The sequence below is a fragment of the Carlito syrichta genome, unplaced genomic scaffold (assembly GCF_000164805.1).
Source record: "Carlito syrichta isolate Samal-C Ts95f unplaced genomic scaffold, Tarsius_syrichta-2.0.1 Scaffold302579, whole genome shotgun sequence".
NCBI lineage: Eukaryota > Metazoa > Chordata > Mammalia > Primates > Tarsiidae > Carlito > Carlito syrichta.
This window is the reverse complement of record NW_007246675.1, coordinates 265,118-280,950: the sequence shown is the minus strand read 5'-3', so window position 1 is coordinate 280,950 and position 15,833 is coordinate 265,118. Positions and strand designations below refer to the sequence as shown.

Here is a 15,833-nt window from a genome sequence, read left to right as displayed (position 1 = left end):
GGAATGTTGAGTTGGGAAGTTTGTAACTAGACAGTGTAAATTTTGTTACTTTTAACTTACTAATTTTTAAAATTGGCGTAAGTTTTCGTTTTGCCCTTTAGGTTGTTTCCCTGACCTTAGCAGGTTCCTTGCTCCATGTCTACAGTCAGCATAACCACATGGTGTTAAACTCTTACATTTGCAGGAGTTTGGGATTCAGTGTGAGCTCTTGAGATTCATCTGAGTTGTAATCTTAGACTAAATAAATCATATTATTCTTGCTTAAATTACATCTCTTATTGTGTTGATTATGCTTTCTTTTCACATGGACTCTATTTCGGTTTTGATAATGATTTGATTTATTTCTATACTTATACTACAAATGAATGCTATTACACATTTTTCTTATTTTACAAAAGAAATAATATTTTCCTTTTTTTCCCTCCTCATCTCTGTGCATATGCTTCCTGTCTACGATTTGCTTACTACTTCTTATTGCAAGACCAAGCAGGTTGGTGTGATTGATTTGCACTCCATGTGGTACAATTGTTTATTCGATAGAGAATTTTGTTATTGAAATATAATACATTAAATTTTTTAAATTGAATTTTTTTACAAGGTAAGTACCCATCTTTTGTGCTTAAAAAAAAAAAACTTTCAACTTTAGCTTAAAAAAAAAAAAAAAAAAAAAACCCTTCCTTTTCTCCTAAATTCTTTTTTAAAAAAATTTTTTGTAGAGATGAAGTCTTGCTATGTTGCTTAAGCTGATCTTGAACTCCTGGGCTCAAGTGCCACCTCAGCCTCCCAAAGTGCTGGGATTGTAGGCATAAGCCATTGTGCTTGGCCCCTTTTTGTCTAAATTCATAAAGACCCAAAATTTGGAAATACAAATATAAATGATTTTACATTCAAAAATTTTTCTCCTTTTTTTAAAAGTCGAGAATCAAATGCCTCATTACTCATGCTTGTGCTCATGTAATAAAAATGAAATTAATTCAATTAGGACTTCCCTGAAGTTCTTCCTTACTTTCTCCTGCCCATTTACCTTCATAATTTTGGTTAAAGCATGTGGCAAAAGCTATTAAAAATGCTTGACTAAATACTCTTTATAACATTAAGTTTTCAAAATATAAATTTGCCTGAAATTTTGTGCTAAAATTTATCATGCATTGTTAGAAGACTTTTTTTTGTTGTTTTATTGGTTTAACAAAATTTAAAAATCTTTAAAAATATATGTATAAAAGTGACTTTTAGTGATGTCACATTTTAAAATGCCTGTTAGAAGATTTGATGCATAGTCACATTTAGCTTAAAATATTATTTGGGAAGAAATATAATGATTTGTCAGAGTGATTCTGGCTAAAGTAATATACTTAAGTTTTAGACTTTTGAAACTAACTCTAGCTGTGTATGCATGGTCATCTTCCTGAAAATGTTACAAGAACACAAAATTTTTGCTACTAAAAGCATCAGTTTAAAAAAATTAGCTGAATGTTTTTTAATTACTAGTGTAGTATATTAATTCATCATAGTCATGTGTTTTTTTTAAACTATAAACAAAACAATTAGAACCCTAGAAGCCTAAATATACTAATGTTTGTATGTAGATCAGTTCATCTCTTCTATACCATTAGCATCCATGTCTTCAAACATTTATTATTTTTGTCTTAACATATTTCCCATTTTTCTTTAAATATTTGTAATTCTGAGGTAGAAAAGAAGTTTAAAAAATTTTAATGCTTGTACTTACTATATACCTAAGCTTACACTTTTCTCCCTCAAACTTCTAAGAAATAGTTTAACTGATGGGAGATACTTTCTAGGAACTCATTGGGAATAGGAGTTAAATTATTTTTAAAAGTTATTTTTCAGCAGCAAATTCAGAAGTTGATTCAGTACAGGTTGATTGTGCCAAACAAGTCAACAGAATCAGGTCTACATCTTGACTTTTGGAATGCAATGAATCACACCACACCACAGCATGAATTTGGATCAGTGCTTTTATTCACTCCTTTAATTTGTTTTGTGCCTTAGGTTTGCTTTGGACTTACAGTTCTGTAGAAATTAAGAGGAATGTATTTTAAACCGTTGAGGTTTTGATATAATTTTGTCTTAAAGAGTGTTAAAGCCTATGAATGATTCTTCATCTCACAATTCCTGAAAGAACATGCTCAGATATATATCTCCACCATAATTATTTTTCAAATATTTTTACTTGTTAGCAGGAGGAATTAGTTTTTGGGTGGACACATTAACAATGTATAAACTCTTCTGATTTACCCTCCTCTGTGGTTCTTTGGGAAGGAACTTAAGGATGATGGAAAGCTAGGAGAGCCTCAGACTAAGTCTACGAAAAGTTTGATTGGTTTTCTGAAGGAATGTATGTTTCTAAGAAATTGTGTCACCAGAAATGAATTGTCTTTGATTCAGTTTCATAACCTGCTTAATAAGCTAGTTTTAATTTTCTTTTTTGAGTTTTCATTTGAATTTTGTGATTTTGAAATTCATCAGTAAACTTTTATTGAACACCGACCGATTCTCTGCATATAAAATACTAGGCAATATAATTAAAATAATCAATTGGAAGCCACATTCTAACTTTATTATTTGGTAGTTTTTCTGCTATATGTGACACTTGGCATGTTTAATTTGACTTAAGAGAATGTAGGGTCCTAAGTTTGACATAATAATGAGCTATTTCAGTTTATTAAGGATGAAAATATATTATGCCAATCAGCAACTGTAAAATGCTTGGTTAATTATTATGTAATTTATATAATTATATAGTATAGATTTTTTTCCTTTAAAAGTATACTGTGAAATAAAGTACTTTCAAGTAATCTTATTAAATACAAATTTTAGAAAAACTCTGAAAAATATATTAAAAACTACTTGATATGAATTCTGCCCGATATTTTTATCTGTATATTTGATACCTATATGTGACTTTAACTCATTTATGTTATCTTGGGGAAGGTATTTTGAGGAGCCACTTAATTTTATACTTGGTTATCAGGAAAAAGTAACTGAAGAATCATTTGCTTTTTTTTTTTTTTTTAAACACTTATATATGTTATTTGGGAACATACAGATCTTTGCATTTTATTTGGTTTTCCTGTTAATCTTTTTTTAATTATTTTCCAGCTCATCTATTTTGCTTAACTTCTACTTACTTTTTTTCTTAGTTATCATTGCACAGTTGGACAACAGTTTAATTTAGCAATCAGTTAAAAAGTTCTAGGAACATAATAAATATAAATGAAAGACATTATTGGTTTTCCTTAAAATGTTGATATTTGGTGTTGTATTATTTAGGGATGTAAACATTTCAGTATTAAAGGTTGATGTATATAAGTCTGAAACATTGACTCATTTTTAGTGATTGTGGCAATTAAATGGCTCAAATAGGTAAAAAGAAAGTTTCCCCAGATAAGATGGTTGAAATGCAAGCAAAAATTGATGAGGAGAGAAAAGCACTTGAAACAAAGCTTGACATGGAAGAAGAAGAAAGAAACAAGGCTAGAGCTGAATTAGAGAAACGAGAAAAAGATCTTCTTAAAGCCCAGTAAGTATTATTGAATTGAGTTGGATTCATGATTTAAATTTTTAGTATTTTTGTAGTATATATATAAATAGGACAATTGAATAATAATAAAAGCTTGATTTTTGTCAACAGTATAGCTGTTTTGGGATGGAAGGGCCCATTGTATACAGTGTATTTCTAAAAATTAGATCTGTTTCAATTATTCTATCTCTGGTGAATTTGAGTTACAGATTAAGTCATAAGTTAATACTACACAGTGGTATCATTTAGTAGCAATGTTACATAATTATATTTTTATTTTGAAATTGTACATCCAAATTTTTGTTAAATTTGAGAAATGGTGTTAGTAAAATAGTAGATGATCAGTGAATATAGAGAATACTTATTTTAATCAACAGACAAGAGCATCAGTCTCTGCTGGAAAAATTGTCTGCTCTGGAGAAGAAGGTAATTGTTGGTGGTGTTGATTTGTTGGCCAAAGCTGAAGAACAGGAAAAACTTCTTGAAGAATCTAACATGGAACTGGAAGAAAGGAGGAAAAGAGCAGAGCAACTTCGCAGAGAACTTGAGGAAAAAGAGGTAATGTGACTTTTTGTTTTTAATTTAATATTTTGCCGGAGATCTGACTTTTCTAGTGAAAAGCTAAATATTTATAATCTTAATGAAATTTTAAAGCAGTATTTATAGATTGCTTTGAAGGTAACAGTTGCTAAACATTTTTATCATTTGCTAAATAATTAAATTTGTGATTTAATGAATAAAATTATTCTAAAGTTATTAATTTTTGTCATAGCAAGAACGTTTGGATATTGAAGAAAAATATACCAGTTTGCAAGAGGAAGCGCAGGGAAAGACCAAAAAATTAAAGAAAGTTTGGACTATGCTGATGGCTGCAAAGTCAGAGGTTGGTATCTTAGAAATTACCTAATAATGTAGTTGTGAATTTTTAAAAAAGGAATTCCTTGATAAAGATTGATTTAGAATCCATAAGTAACCATAATATATGCTTACAATTTTAAAGAAATAAAACATTTATACTTTATGTGCAGTTTTAAATTGTATCTATTAGGCTAAATTGTTTCTTTCCAATCTAAATAATGTGGAATACATGGTGATAGTCCCACTCTGTCCATTATTTTTGTAAAAGAATTGGGCAAACCCTCACAAGGCCCCTTAGACCAGTGTACTATGTGAGATGGAGCTGTTTTGTATTTAAAATTTTGTTAGTTCATAATATTTTCATGTATTTTTCTGGTAGATGGCTGATCTCCAACAAGAACATCAAAGGGAGATTGAAGGCCTACTAGAGAACATTCGACAACTTAGCCGGGAGCTTCGACTTCAACTGCTTATTATTGATAACTTTATACCTCGGGATTATCAGGTAAGCAGGAAGCTCTTTAACCTAGATGTTGGGTCACTTGACTGGGGTTAAGGAATAAGGAAATATTATTATTATTATTTTGTTTTTTTTGAGTTGGAGTCTCACTGTCGCCCAGACTGGAGTGCAGTGGCCGCTCCAGGCCACCGCAGCCTTGACCTGCTGGGCTCCGGCAATCCCTCCGCTCAGCTTTCCAAGTAGCTGGAACTACAGGCGCGCACTACCACGCCCGCTGATTTTTGATTTATTGTAGAGATGAGCTCTCGCCTGCCCAGGTGGGTCTCGAACCCGCAGGCGTAGGCAATCCACTCACCTCAGCCTCCCAAAGGATTACAAGCTGAGCCACCGAGCCCGGCTGGAAATATTATTTCTAATTTAGTTGATGGCAAATACTTATACTTCAAGTGTTGAACATAACTTTTTCTTGACTAAATACTGTCACATTTCACTTTAGTCAACTTTTCTTAGTACATAATTATCTGTTTAAGTATCTAAGGAGCTAAAAAATAATTTTTTTTTTGAGTTGGAATCTCACTGTCACCCAGACTGGAGTGCAGTGGCCGCTCCTGGCCACTGCAGCCTCGACCTGCTAGGCTCCAGCGATCCTTCCACCTCAGCCTTCCGAGTAGCTGGAATTACAAGCCTGTGCTACCATGCCTGGCTGATTTTTTTTTTTTTTTTTGAGTTCGAGTCTCACTCTGTCGCCCAGACTGGAGTGCAGTGGCCGCTTCCGACCACCGCAGCCTCAACCTGCTGGGCTCCGGCGATCCTTCTGCCTCAGCCTTCCAAATAGCTGGAACTACAGGCGCGCGCTACCACGCCCGGCTAATTTTTGATTTATTGTAAAGATGAGGTCTTACCAAGTTGCCCAGGCGAGTCTAGAACCTGCGGGCTCAGGCAATCCACTCACCTCAGCCTCCCAAAGGCACGGGATTACAGCCACCTATTTATTGTAGAGATAAGGTCTCGCCAAGTTGTCCAGGCGGGTCTCGACTAAAAAATAATTTTTAAGCCCTTTGGAAGAACTCAGATTCATGGAAATACAATTAGAATCAAGGTATAGGTCCTCCTGTTCCTTTATTCAATGTCCTTTATCATATAAGTAGAATAAATGGAACCCCTGTGCTACCTTTTTCTCCCTGCTTATGGATGCTAATTCTTTTTGTATATGTGTGTGTGATAAAATATGACATGAAATTTACCATATTAATTATTTTTAAGTGTATATAGTTCAATAACATTAAGTACATTCAGATTGTACAATCATCATCATCATCCATCTCCTGATGGATGCTGCTTTTTTTTTTTTTTTTTTTTGAGTTGGAGTCTCACTCTGTCGCCCAGACTGGAGTGCAGTGGCCGCTTCCGGCCACCGCAGCCTCAACCTGCTGGGCTCCAGCGATCCTTCCACCTCAGCCTTCCAAGTAGCCGGAATTACAGGCATGCGCTACCAAGCCTGGCTAATTTTTTTATTTATTGTAGAGATGAGGTCTTGCTGCCCAGGCGGGTCTCGAACCCGCAGGCTCAGGCAATCTACTCACCTCAGCCTCCCAAAGGCGCAGGATTACAGGCTGAGCCACCGAGCCCAGCTTTTTTTTTTTTTTTTTTTTTTTTTTAAATCAAGGTCTCACTCTGTAATTTGTAGCCCAGGCTAGAGTACAGTGGCATGATTGTGATTTACAGTAGCCTTGCCAGCCTGGGCTCAGGTGATATTTCCACTTCAGCCTCCCAAGTAGCTGGGACTACAGGCACACACCACCATGCTAAGTTTTTTTTTATTTTTTAGAGATGAGGTTCTGCTATGTTGCCCAGGCTGGTCTTGAACTTCTGGGCTCAAGCAGTCCTCCTGTCTTGGCCTCCCAAAGTACAAGCGGATGCTGATTCTTTATACTAGTATAATTTTAAAATCTCAGTCTCTATTTTTAACACCAGATTTCTGTCTTTTCAGTATATTTTAATAAACTTTAACATATTGATTTTTTTAAAAATCTATTTTGAATCGCATTTTATCTGAAAATAAGTCTTAGTATTTTTTTTCTTTGGACCTTAGGTGCACAGAATCAATCCTAGCTTCATGTTATACTCTCCTTATTGTTCCTGGAAGGCCTACTTTTATTTAGTTTTTTTTTTTTTTTAGAGAATTAATCACCTGAAACAAAAGCAGCAATCTGCTTCTAACCAAATGTCTTCCCCTTTCCTATTTCATCCCTTTGTGTCTTCCAGCCCAAGGTAGCCATTATCCTGATTCCTATGTTCCTCATTCTCTTGCTTTTTATTTTTATATAGTTAAATTGTATCTATATGCATTCCCAAGAAATATGTAGGTATATTTAAATTTACAAAAAAAGTATGTCTTAAGACTTCACTTTTTCACTTAACATTATTAAGCAAAAATATTATTAACATTATTAAGATTTTAGTCCAAATTTTTCAATATTTTAAATATTATTAAAAATAGACTATCTTTGACTATTTTAAAAGGAAATGATTGAAAACTATGTCCATTGGAATGAAGACATAGGAGAATGGCAGCTAGTAAGTATTACCTTTATCCTTTCATAAAATACTTCAAGAGTGCTTCCAGTGGACTATAAATTTGCTGGCTACAATGGGGAGAAAGGTGGTCCAAAGGATGAATCAGATGAGAATAAAGTAGGGCAGGTAAGATTGTTTCTCTAATTAGCTATATTATATCTTTTAGTTAAATAATTAACTATAACACTCAGATCATGGTCTAGGTAGAAATGATCAAAGTCGGGGGCTATTTGGGACTGAGTGACCACTAGGGTCCTTTCTGCTGCAGCATTAAATCATGTTTTACTAGTGTAACATCAGGATATTTTACAGTAATTTGCTTAATTCATTACCTAGTATTAATTACTAAGACATTTCTCTCTCCCCACCTTTTCCTCTTTTTGAGAAATGTGTTGCCTACACAGGAAATAACATGAGGAAGCAAACCCCAGTACCTGATAAAAAGGAGAAAGATGTAAGAATACCTTTTTAAAAAACTACAATTGTTTCTTTATAGAAATGAGAGTCATTAAATTATGTTATCAACTTGGTATCTATTAATCAACTCTGCTGAAGAATGGGCTAATCTTTTGGGAATAAAGGCTCTAAGATTGAGTTGTTATTAGGACAGGTCTCCATCGGTCTTGAGGGCAGGCTTGCCATTTCACTCTTTGGAGTCCTCTTTTTACCACCTCTCTGGGTCATGGGGATATGGTTAGAGACTAGAATGTGTCTGATTTCCTTTTCAAAGTTAGTTATAGTCCTAGGTCAACAAGAAAAGGGAGCAGCATTATAGAAAACAGAAATGGTTTTCCATTATGTTTAAGGAAATCTATAGTGTGTTGGGGTTTCTTATTCACCAACCTTTGGTGAATACATTTTAGATAATGAGATTAGAAGATGTCTTTAGACATTTATTTGGCTTTGTCTACTATGGACTTTTTTCTAGGGGTTTATTTGGTATTTTAAATCTTCTCTCAAGTGTGGTTTAACTCTTTTCTATAAGACTGCCTTGTGCTTACTTCTTCTGCTTAGCCCTTTGAAGTGGACCTTTCCCATGTGTATCTTGCCTATACTGAGGAGAGTCTGCGTCAGTCTTTGATGAAATTAGAAAGGCCTCGAACTTCAAAGGGGAAAGCAAGGCCAAAGACAGGAAGAAGGTATGTCGTTGAATCCCATGAAATGAAGGCATTGAGGTATTCTAATTAGACAAATTTAAAGGAAATTAAAATTATTTAGGTAACACGATAAATATTTTGACTGGTATATTGAAAATCAAATCCCTCATGTTGTGAGAATTTAAGGAAAATCTGGCTAACGAATTAAGATCTTCAAAACTTCTTTAACCCTCCTGAGTCGTAGAACTTATTTTTAATTCACTTTGTTCTTTCCAAATGTATCACCTATTATCTTGTTTAATTCCTTAATTCTTACACTAATTCTTCTAATGAGATGCTAGTTAATTTGCCTGGCTAGACTCCTGAGGTATATTATATTCAGCTGGTTAGTTTTTCTGTCATAAATGTTGTCTCAAGAACTTTGATTTCCTCAGTTACCAGTTAAGGAAAACTTCTCTAAGACATCTTTCCCTCTCCTTTGGGCACTGGTCTTAACTATTGGGAGGCTTCCATATATCATCACATAAACCCAGGGCAAAATATGTGTGGGAGCCCTGGGCTGATTTCCTCTCTTCCTTTTCTACATCAAGTGCTGTTCAGATTATTTAAGATGATAACATTCTGGGGCTCCTGAAATGGTAGAAAATAAGCTTCTTTTATCTCTTCTTTGAGTTACATGTGGGATGAAGTTATTTGGTTTAATGTTTTTTGTTAGTCTCATAGACATAACTTATACATTTGGGATAGTTGGACTCGGTGGGGGTATGAGTTGCATATTAAAAGTGTACAGATTTTTACATTTTTTTAGTATTTAGATGAGGAGTTAAAAAGCTTTCATATGCCAACAGGAGCCATGCATATTATGCTAATGAGTGAAGCAAATCAGTTCTAAGAAACATGAGTCCATTTAGATGTATCTTTTACTTTTCCACTTTATTTTTGTTTTTATTTTTTTGAGTTGAAGTCTCACTCTGTCGCCCAGACTGGAGCCTCGACCTGCTGGGCTCTGGCGATCCTTCCCACTCAGCCTTCCAAGTAGCTGGAACTACAGGCGTGCGCTACCATGCGCGGCTAATTTTTTGAATTATTGTAGAGATGAGGTCTTGCCAAGTTTCCTGGGCTGGTCTCGAACCTGCGGGCTCAGGCAATCCACTCCCCTCGGCCTCCCAAAGCGTGGGATTACAGACCGAGCCACTGAGCCCAGCCTACTTTTCCACTTTTAATAGAGAGATTTTTCCTCTTAGCTCTATAGTTAGTAGGAAAATGCCAATGTAAGTGTGATGATAAATGGCAAGATATTTAGCCTCATTATAGGAGGAAAATAGGCCACAGTGGACACTGGGGCAGACTGGAGAGCAGTTCTGTCTAAAGCAAGTAGCTGGTATTCTCTTCCTAGTCAGTGGTGGGAATAGAGGACTCACTGTTTCTGGATCTTTTCTTTTCTTTCTTTTTTTCTTTTTTTTTTTTTTGAGTTGGAGTCTCACTCTGTCGCCCGGACTGGAGTGAAGTGGCACACTCAGGGCCACCCCAGCATCAACCTGCTGGCCTCCGGCAATCCTTCCACCTCAGCCCTCCAAGTAGCCAGAACTATAGGTGCGCGCTATCACGCCTGGCTAATTTTTTGATTTATTGTAGAGACAAGATCTCACCAAGTTGTCCAGGCTGGTCTCAAATCTGCGGGCTCAGGCAATCTACCTGCCTTGGCCTCCCAAAGTGGTAGGTTTACAGGCTGAGCCACCAAGCTCAGCTGGATCTTCTCTTTTCTAAGGAAAAGATAGAAATCTGGATTATTTACATGACATCTCTCAATGTTTAAGTACTTTTTAAAATTTTTTACTATGTAGACCCTAAAACAAATGATTTGATAATTCTATGTGAATACAGTTTCCAGAATGCTCATTTTTCTAAAATATGTCCTTTTAAAAATTTAACCTTAGAAAAAATGCATGGGCTGACATCATGAAAGCCAAACCCAGCATCTCTGTGTACCAGAATTAGCCTGTAGTATCATGAAAACCCATAAACATGGACAAATATGCACAATAAATAACTTACTGATATTATATAACATGATGTGTTCAGTGTGGTATCTCTCATTAGAAACACACAGTTTAATATGCTGGGCAAAATTGTAGTACACATAGTACAATAATGTTGCTTTTCCATCAGTCCCTATACATGTATTGGTGGGTTGTTGTCTCAGATGATGTGTCTTTGATTTTTCTGAATCCACCTACACCTTTAGCATACCCCAAAAGAAATAATCAGGGATTCAGATCTGGCAAGCATGCAGCCCACTTGGCCTGGCCACATTGTTTAGTCTAGTTTCAGAATCTGTCATCCACCCAATCCCTCACTACTCTGACCTAATGGAGTGGGGTGCCATCCCCTTGCACTTACTTTGAGTGACTTTCCCCTAGTCTGAGAAGGTAGGCATTAATTGATCACTTTGCGGGGTCAAACATGTCAAACACTGGCCTGTTTCTAGACTCTGTGGTCACCCTATAATTTCTACTACATAATGTAAAGTGCTTGCATTTCAGTCTTTCAGAAAAGCATTCATGCTTTCTTTTTCTCTCCTCCAAACAGAAAGCGTTCAGCAAAACCTGAAACTGTAATTGACTCTTTACTTCAATAAATGTTACAGACTTAAAGTCACAATAAAAATTAGTAATATTCCCATGACTGGACAGAATCTTTAATTGAAACACTGAAGACTTCTCCATAACTTCAAATAGTGGAAGCTGTAAATCATGGAGTAAGACTGGAAATAATAATTTGCCTAATAACTTTTAGTCTATATTTATTAAGTTAATATAACATTAACATTGTACAACTGGTGATTGTTTAAGCTATCATACTACTCTTCAATTGTACTGTACAGGGAAGTTAGGGGAGCAGATCATACTATAGATAGTTGCAGTTTAGTTGTATACGTAAATTTGTTAGCTATTTACACAACTACTGTATATTTAGATAACCAGAATTTCAAAATAGAAAAAAAAAGTATGTCCTGTTTTGCACATAGAAAGTAGCAGAGCAAATTTCCCTATTTTGCACTGTTATGTATGAATGTTTGGCCTGCACTTCTAAGAAATGACTCTGTCTTAATACTAACCCACCCGGCCTGTTTAAACACATTCTAATTTTCTAACAATCATTGCATTTTGAGTGTGAGATGACTGTTCTTATTGATCTTCTGTAGAAAATTTTGTAATTCAACAGTCTTTACAAGTATACATGTTTTAAAAAAATTGAAAATGTGTTTCATCTGTACCTTTCCTGATCTTTTTTTGCCATTTGGAGTTCAAATCAAATATACTTTGTTCTGGTTTCATGTTCTCTTGAAACATTGAATTGTACAAACATAGAAGAGCCACAGTTGCAGAAAATTAAGAAGTTAAGTACTGGTCACTTATCTTTGCTTGTGTGTGCATTTTTAAAAATTAATTTTGAAGTGTGACTTCTGTATGCTTTTCTTTGTATGAGTTCTAAATTTTGGTGAAAATTATTCTAATAGCTCCCATTTGAGAAGGGTCTCCAATGTCTAGAAATTGCAGTTAAATAAGAAAAATATCTTTCAATCCTTTGCCTTTGAAACACTTTTTTTCATATTTTAAAAGAAAATATTTTCCCCTGAATTTCTTCTGTTGATTAATCCAGTTAAACCATATTCTTCTACAGATAAATATTTTGTTTATTTTATAGTAAAATATGTTGTAATAGAACTATTCATTCTTTTGTTAGCTGCTTACTAAATATTTTGGATGGAAAGTTATGCTACTTCTAAACCACTGAATTTATGTTATGTAGATTTTAAATTATGTAATTAGCCCTGAAATACATTAGTTGCAAAGGTTTTGAGACTTTATTATTTTGAGACTTTATTTTGAATATTTATTAAATTAGTATTATTTTAATAAGTTTGGTTAAATCTTGGTTTATAATTCAGAGCTGTGTATAGAGTGGGAGTGAGTGAAGGTGGTATAATACAGAAGTGATGGTAAAAGTGTGTCCATAAATTTAAAGTACATTTCCAGAAGTGGAGTAATCCATATCCTGTGTATGATGAGCATTTTCTAGGTAATAAGAATTGCATTTCACTGGCAGCATTTTCTTTGTAGTGTGTAAGATAGTTAGAAGTTTAGAACTTTACTCTATGGGGGCATTGTTTAGGTACTGTGAAGACTTGAGGTAAATACATGTCTTGTAAAAGCTTTGTGTGAACAGAATATTTTGGTAATTGTAAAATGTTTTTGATGATGCACGTTTAATTCTGTTAGTAATTACTCTACAAAAATCTTAATTTTACCAGTAGAAAAAAAAGATCAATGCTTCTTTTTAAAAGTTCAAGTTTCTAGCCTTTAGCAATTTAGTTAATAGGAAAGGAATAACTTCTGAATTAGGCTTTACAACATTATAGAAATTTAAGCCAGTTTGTTAGGTATTTTTCCTATCTTGCCCTATCACAATACAAAAATCTATAAAAAGGCAATCTTAGACAAAGTCAGTTGAGAAATTCTTAAAGTTGGCTACTATACCATTTTTTAAAGAGTATTATGTTAGAGCTATTTCTACCAGATGGACATGAAATATCCATCCTATGAAATATCCAAATTTGATAATCAAACTAGGCCTGAATATTCATATGAAAGTATCAGACACTGGCTTTAGAGCTACTCACTTAGCTCCAGTCGGAGCAGTTCTGTGGTTTCTTCATATTTTCATGTCTTTGTCCACAAATGAGATATTTTGTAACTTCAGTGTTAATTTTGTGAAAGGATATAGATGAACACACTTGCTCATTATTTTAAATAAATATGCAGATTTAAAATTAGTGGCACATATATAGAGAGAATAGGTCATTGAATGTGTATTCTTTTTTCTCTTTAATCTAAAAAGTAATATTTATTTATTAAAAGGAGCTTTGGTAGAGTTATTGGTTTATAGTATGTTCTTTAATAAACCTTATTAGTTATATATACTAATAGTTAGGGTATTAAAATATAATAGTATTCCCCATTTTTGTTTAGATTCTTTTTAAGTATTAGGTTAATCAAGGGGAGGGTTTGTAGCTACATGTTTGACAAGCTATTCCATTTACTTTCTGGAGAAAAGGGATTTTTATTTATTTATTATTATTTTTTTTATTTTGCAACTAGAAATTTAAAGTTACTTTGGGGGAGGGGGTGGTGCTTCTTCATTGGTAACGTATTTTTAAAATTGTCTTTTGTTTGTTTTGTTCCTTTTGAGTCTGTTTTTAGTATCTTTCCCCTTAACTCTTATCTTGAGGAAAGTCCTCTTTACTACAGGGCTGTGAATTAAGGAATGGGTAGAGTTTACATTTAAGCACGCCAGTGTCTGCCCAATTTCTTAATATATACATTTGTTTTCCTTTTTAATGATTCTTTGTTCTTAAAATACTAGAAGAAAATGTAGATGTTTCTAGTGCCTTTGAACTTATACTGTAGTCTGACTAATTTAAATCATTAATAACTATAGTAGCATTACTGTAATACTGTATACTGCCCCAAACTAAAACTGTACAGTAAGTTTGTTGCATCCATTTCAAAAGCCACAATTTCACTGTATTTTATGTATAAATCATATTTGTTCAAGTTGTATATATTGATATTGTATGTATACATGCAGCATGGTTAAATAAGAATAAAAATCTTTTATTTAATGCCTGTAGTAGTGGTCTGCTTCCTTCTAAACTATTTTTGTGTTTACTTCCATCCTGATATTAATAAACAGATTCTTTGTGCTTGGCATCTCGATTTTGTATGGTTAAGAGAGGCTATGTAATTTCTACCTGGAAACTCTTAATGGTGTGGGATCTTTAAAGCAGAAATCATCATAAAACAGAAATTTGGGTGAGACATTTTTAAATGTGCTTCTCATTGATAAAATCTATTTTTCACCAAAAAATGTTTTTATCCAAGATTTGTTATCCTTTTCATTAGGAATTTGAGAACAGAAACCAGTTCTCAGGTCATAACTTAGAGAGATGTTGTGCAAGCCGGGCTCGGTGGCTAAGCCTATAATCCCATGCCTTGGGAGGCTGAGGTGAGTGGATTGCCTGAGCCCGCGGGTTCGAGACCCGCCTGGGCAACTTGGCAAGACCTCATCTCTACGATAAATCAAAAAATTAGCCGGGTGCGGTAGGGCGCACCTGTAGTTCTGGCTACTTGGAAGGCTGAGCCAGAAGGATCACTGGAGCCCAGCAGGTCGAGGCTGCAGTGGCCGGGAGCAGCCACTGCACTCCAGTCTGGGTGACAGAGTGAGACTCCAACTCAAAAAAAAAAAAAAAGAGATGTTGTGCAGATATATCCCACTAAAAGATAAGAGGAAACATTGCTTAGTTGTAACAATAGAATGGTCTCAAACATTCTGCATAAGTTTAAAGTATCTCCAAAACAATAACATTGAATTATCGCCAATCGAAACTATGGTTAATATGTTCTTTTGATAAACATTAATCACCAGTTACTAGGTAGGCCTAAGAAATTCAAAGTGGAAGTTGAGAAATTTTTATTTGTCAACAAATTTCAAAGATTGGTTTTGTTTTTGTTTTTGTGGGGTTTTTTTGAGACAGGGTTTCACTCTGTCGCCCAGGCAAAAGTGCAGCAGAATGATCACGGATCACCACAGCCTCAAACTCCTGAACTTAAGCAGTCCTATTTCAGCCTCCTGAGTAGCTGGAAGTAGAGGCCTGGACCACCACATCCAGCTAATTTTTCTATTTTTGGTAGGAAAAGGATGTTACTATGTTGCCCAGGCTGGTCTTGAACACCCGACCTCAAGAGATCCTCCCACCTTGGCCTCCCAAAGTGCTGGGATTACAGGTATGAGCCACCATGCCCAGCTCAAAAATTTTAGATTATTTTTAACTGACAATAATTGTACTTATTTATGGTACATAGTGATAATTCAATACATATAATGTATAGTGATTAAATTAGGATAATTAGTATGTACATCTCAAATATCATTTCTTTGTATTAGAAACATTCAGCATCCTCCTAGCTATTTGAAAATATGAGAGGAGATTCAAAAAAACCTAGAATTTATTTCTAAAAACTTGTGCATTTATTCTTACATGTTTAAACTTTAGTCATCTTCAAAGTACTCTCCATTTGATGCAATACATCTATCGCGAAACTTTTTCCACTGCTCAAAACAGTTTTTGAACTCGTCAATTTTGATGTCATTTAGTGCTTCTGCCATTTTTTGTTTCACCACTTTCACATCGGCAAAACATTTCTCTGAGGACTATTCCTTTCCTTTTTTTTTT

At 34.5% G+C, this 15,833-nt stretch overlaps 1 protein-coding gene across 3 annotated transcripts in view; it reads left to right on the top strand.

Moving 5' to 3' along the window:
- The window catches only part of KIF3A (kinesin family member 3A), a 43,099-nt gene extending 28,877 nt beyond the window's left edge, over positions 1–14,222 (top strand). For 2 of the 3 annotated variants that reach the window (XM_021711770.1, XM_021711769.1), the window contains 9 exons: positions 482–490; positions 3,388–3,544; positions 3,922–4,102; positions 4,317–4,427; positions 4,782–4,907; positions 7,386–7,439; positions 7,825–7,893; positions 8,454–8,578; positions 11,126–14,222. In XM_021711770.1, coding sequence (XP_021567445.1) covers positions 482–490; positions 3,388–3,544; positions 3,922–4,102; positions 4,317–4,427; positions 4,782–4,907; positions 7,386–7,439; positions 7,825–7,893; positions 8,454–8,578; positions 11,126–11,174 — 881 coding nt within the window. In that variant the 3' untranslated portion in view covers positions 11,175–14,222. The remainder of the gene's footprint in view (positions 1–481; positions 491–3,387; positions 3,545–3,921; positions 4,103–4,316; positions 4,428–4,781; positions 4,908–7,385; positions 7,440–7,824; positions 7,894–8,453; positions 8,579–11,125) is intronic. The other variant, XM_008056930.2, reaches the window with a different exon arrangement.
- Positions 14,223–15,833: the final 1,611 nt, after the last annotated feature.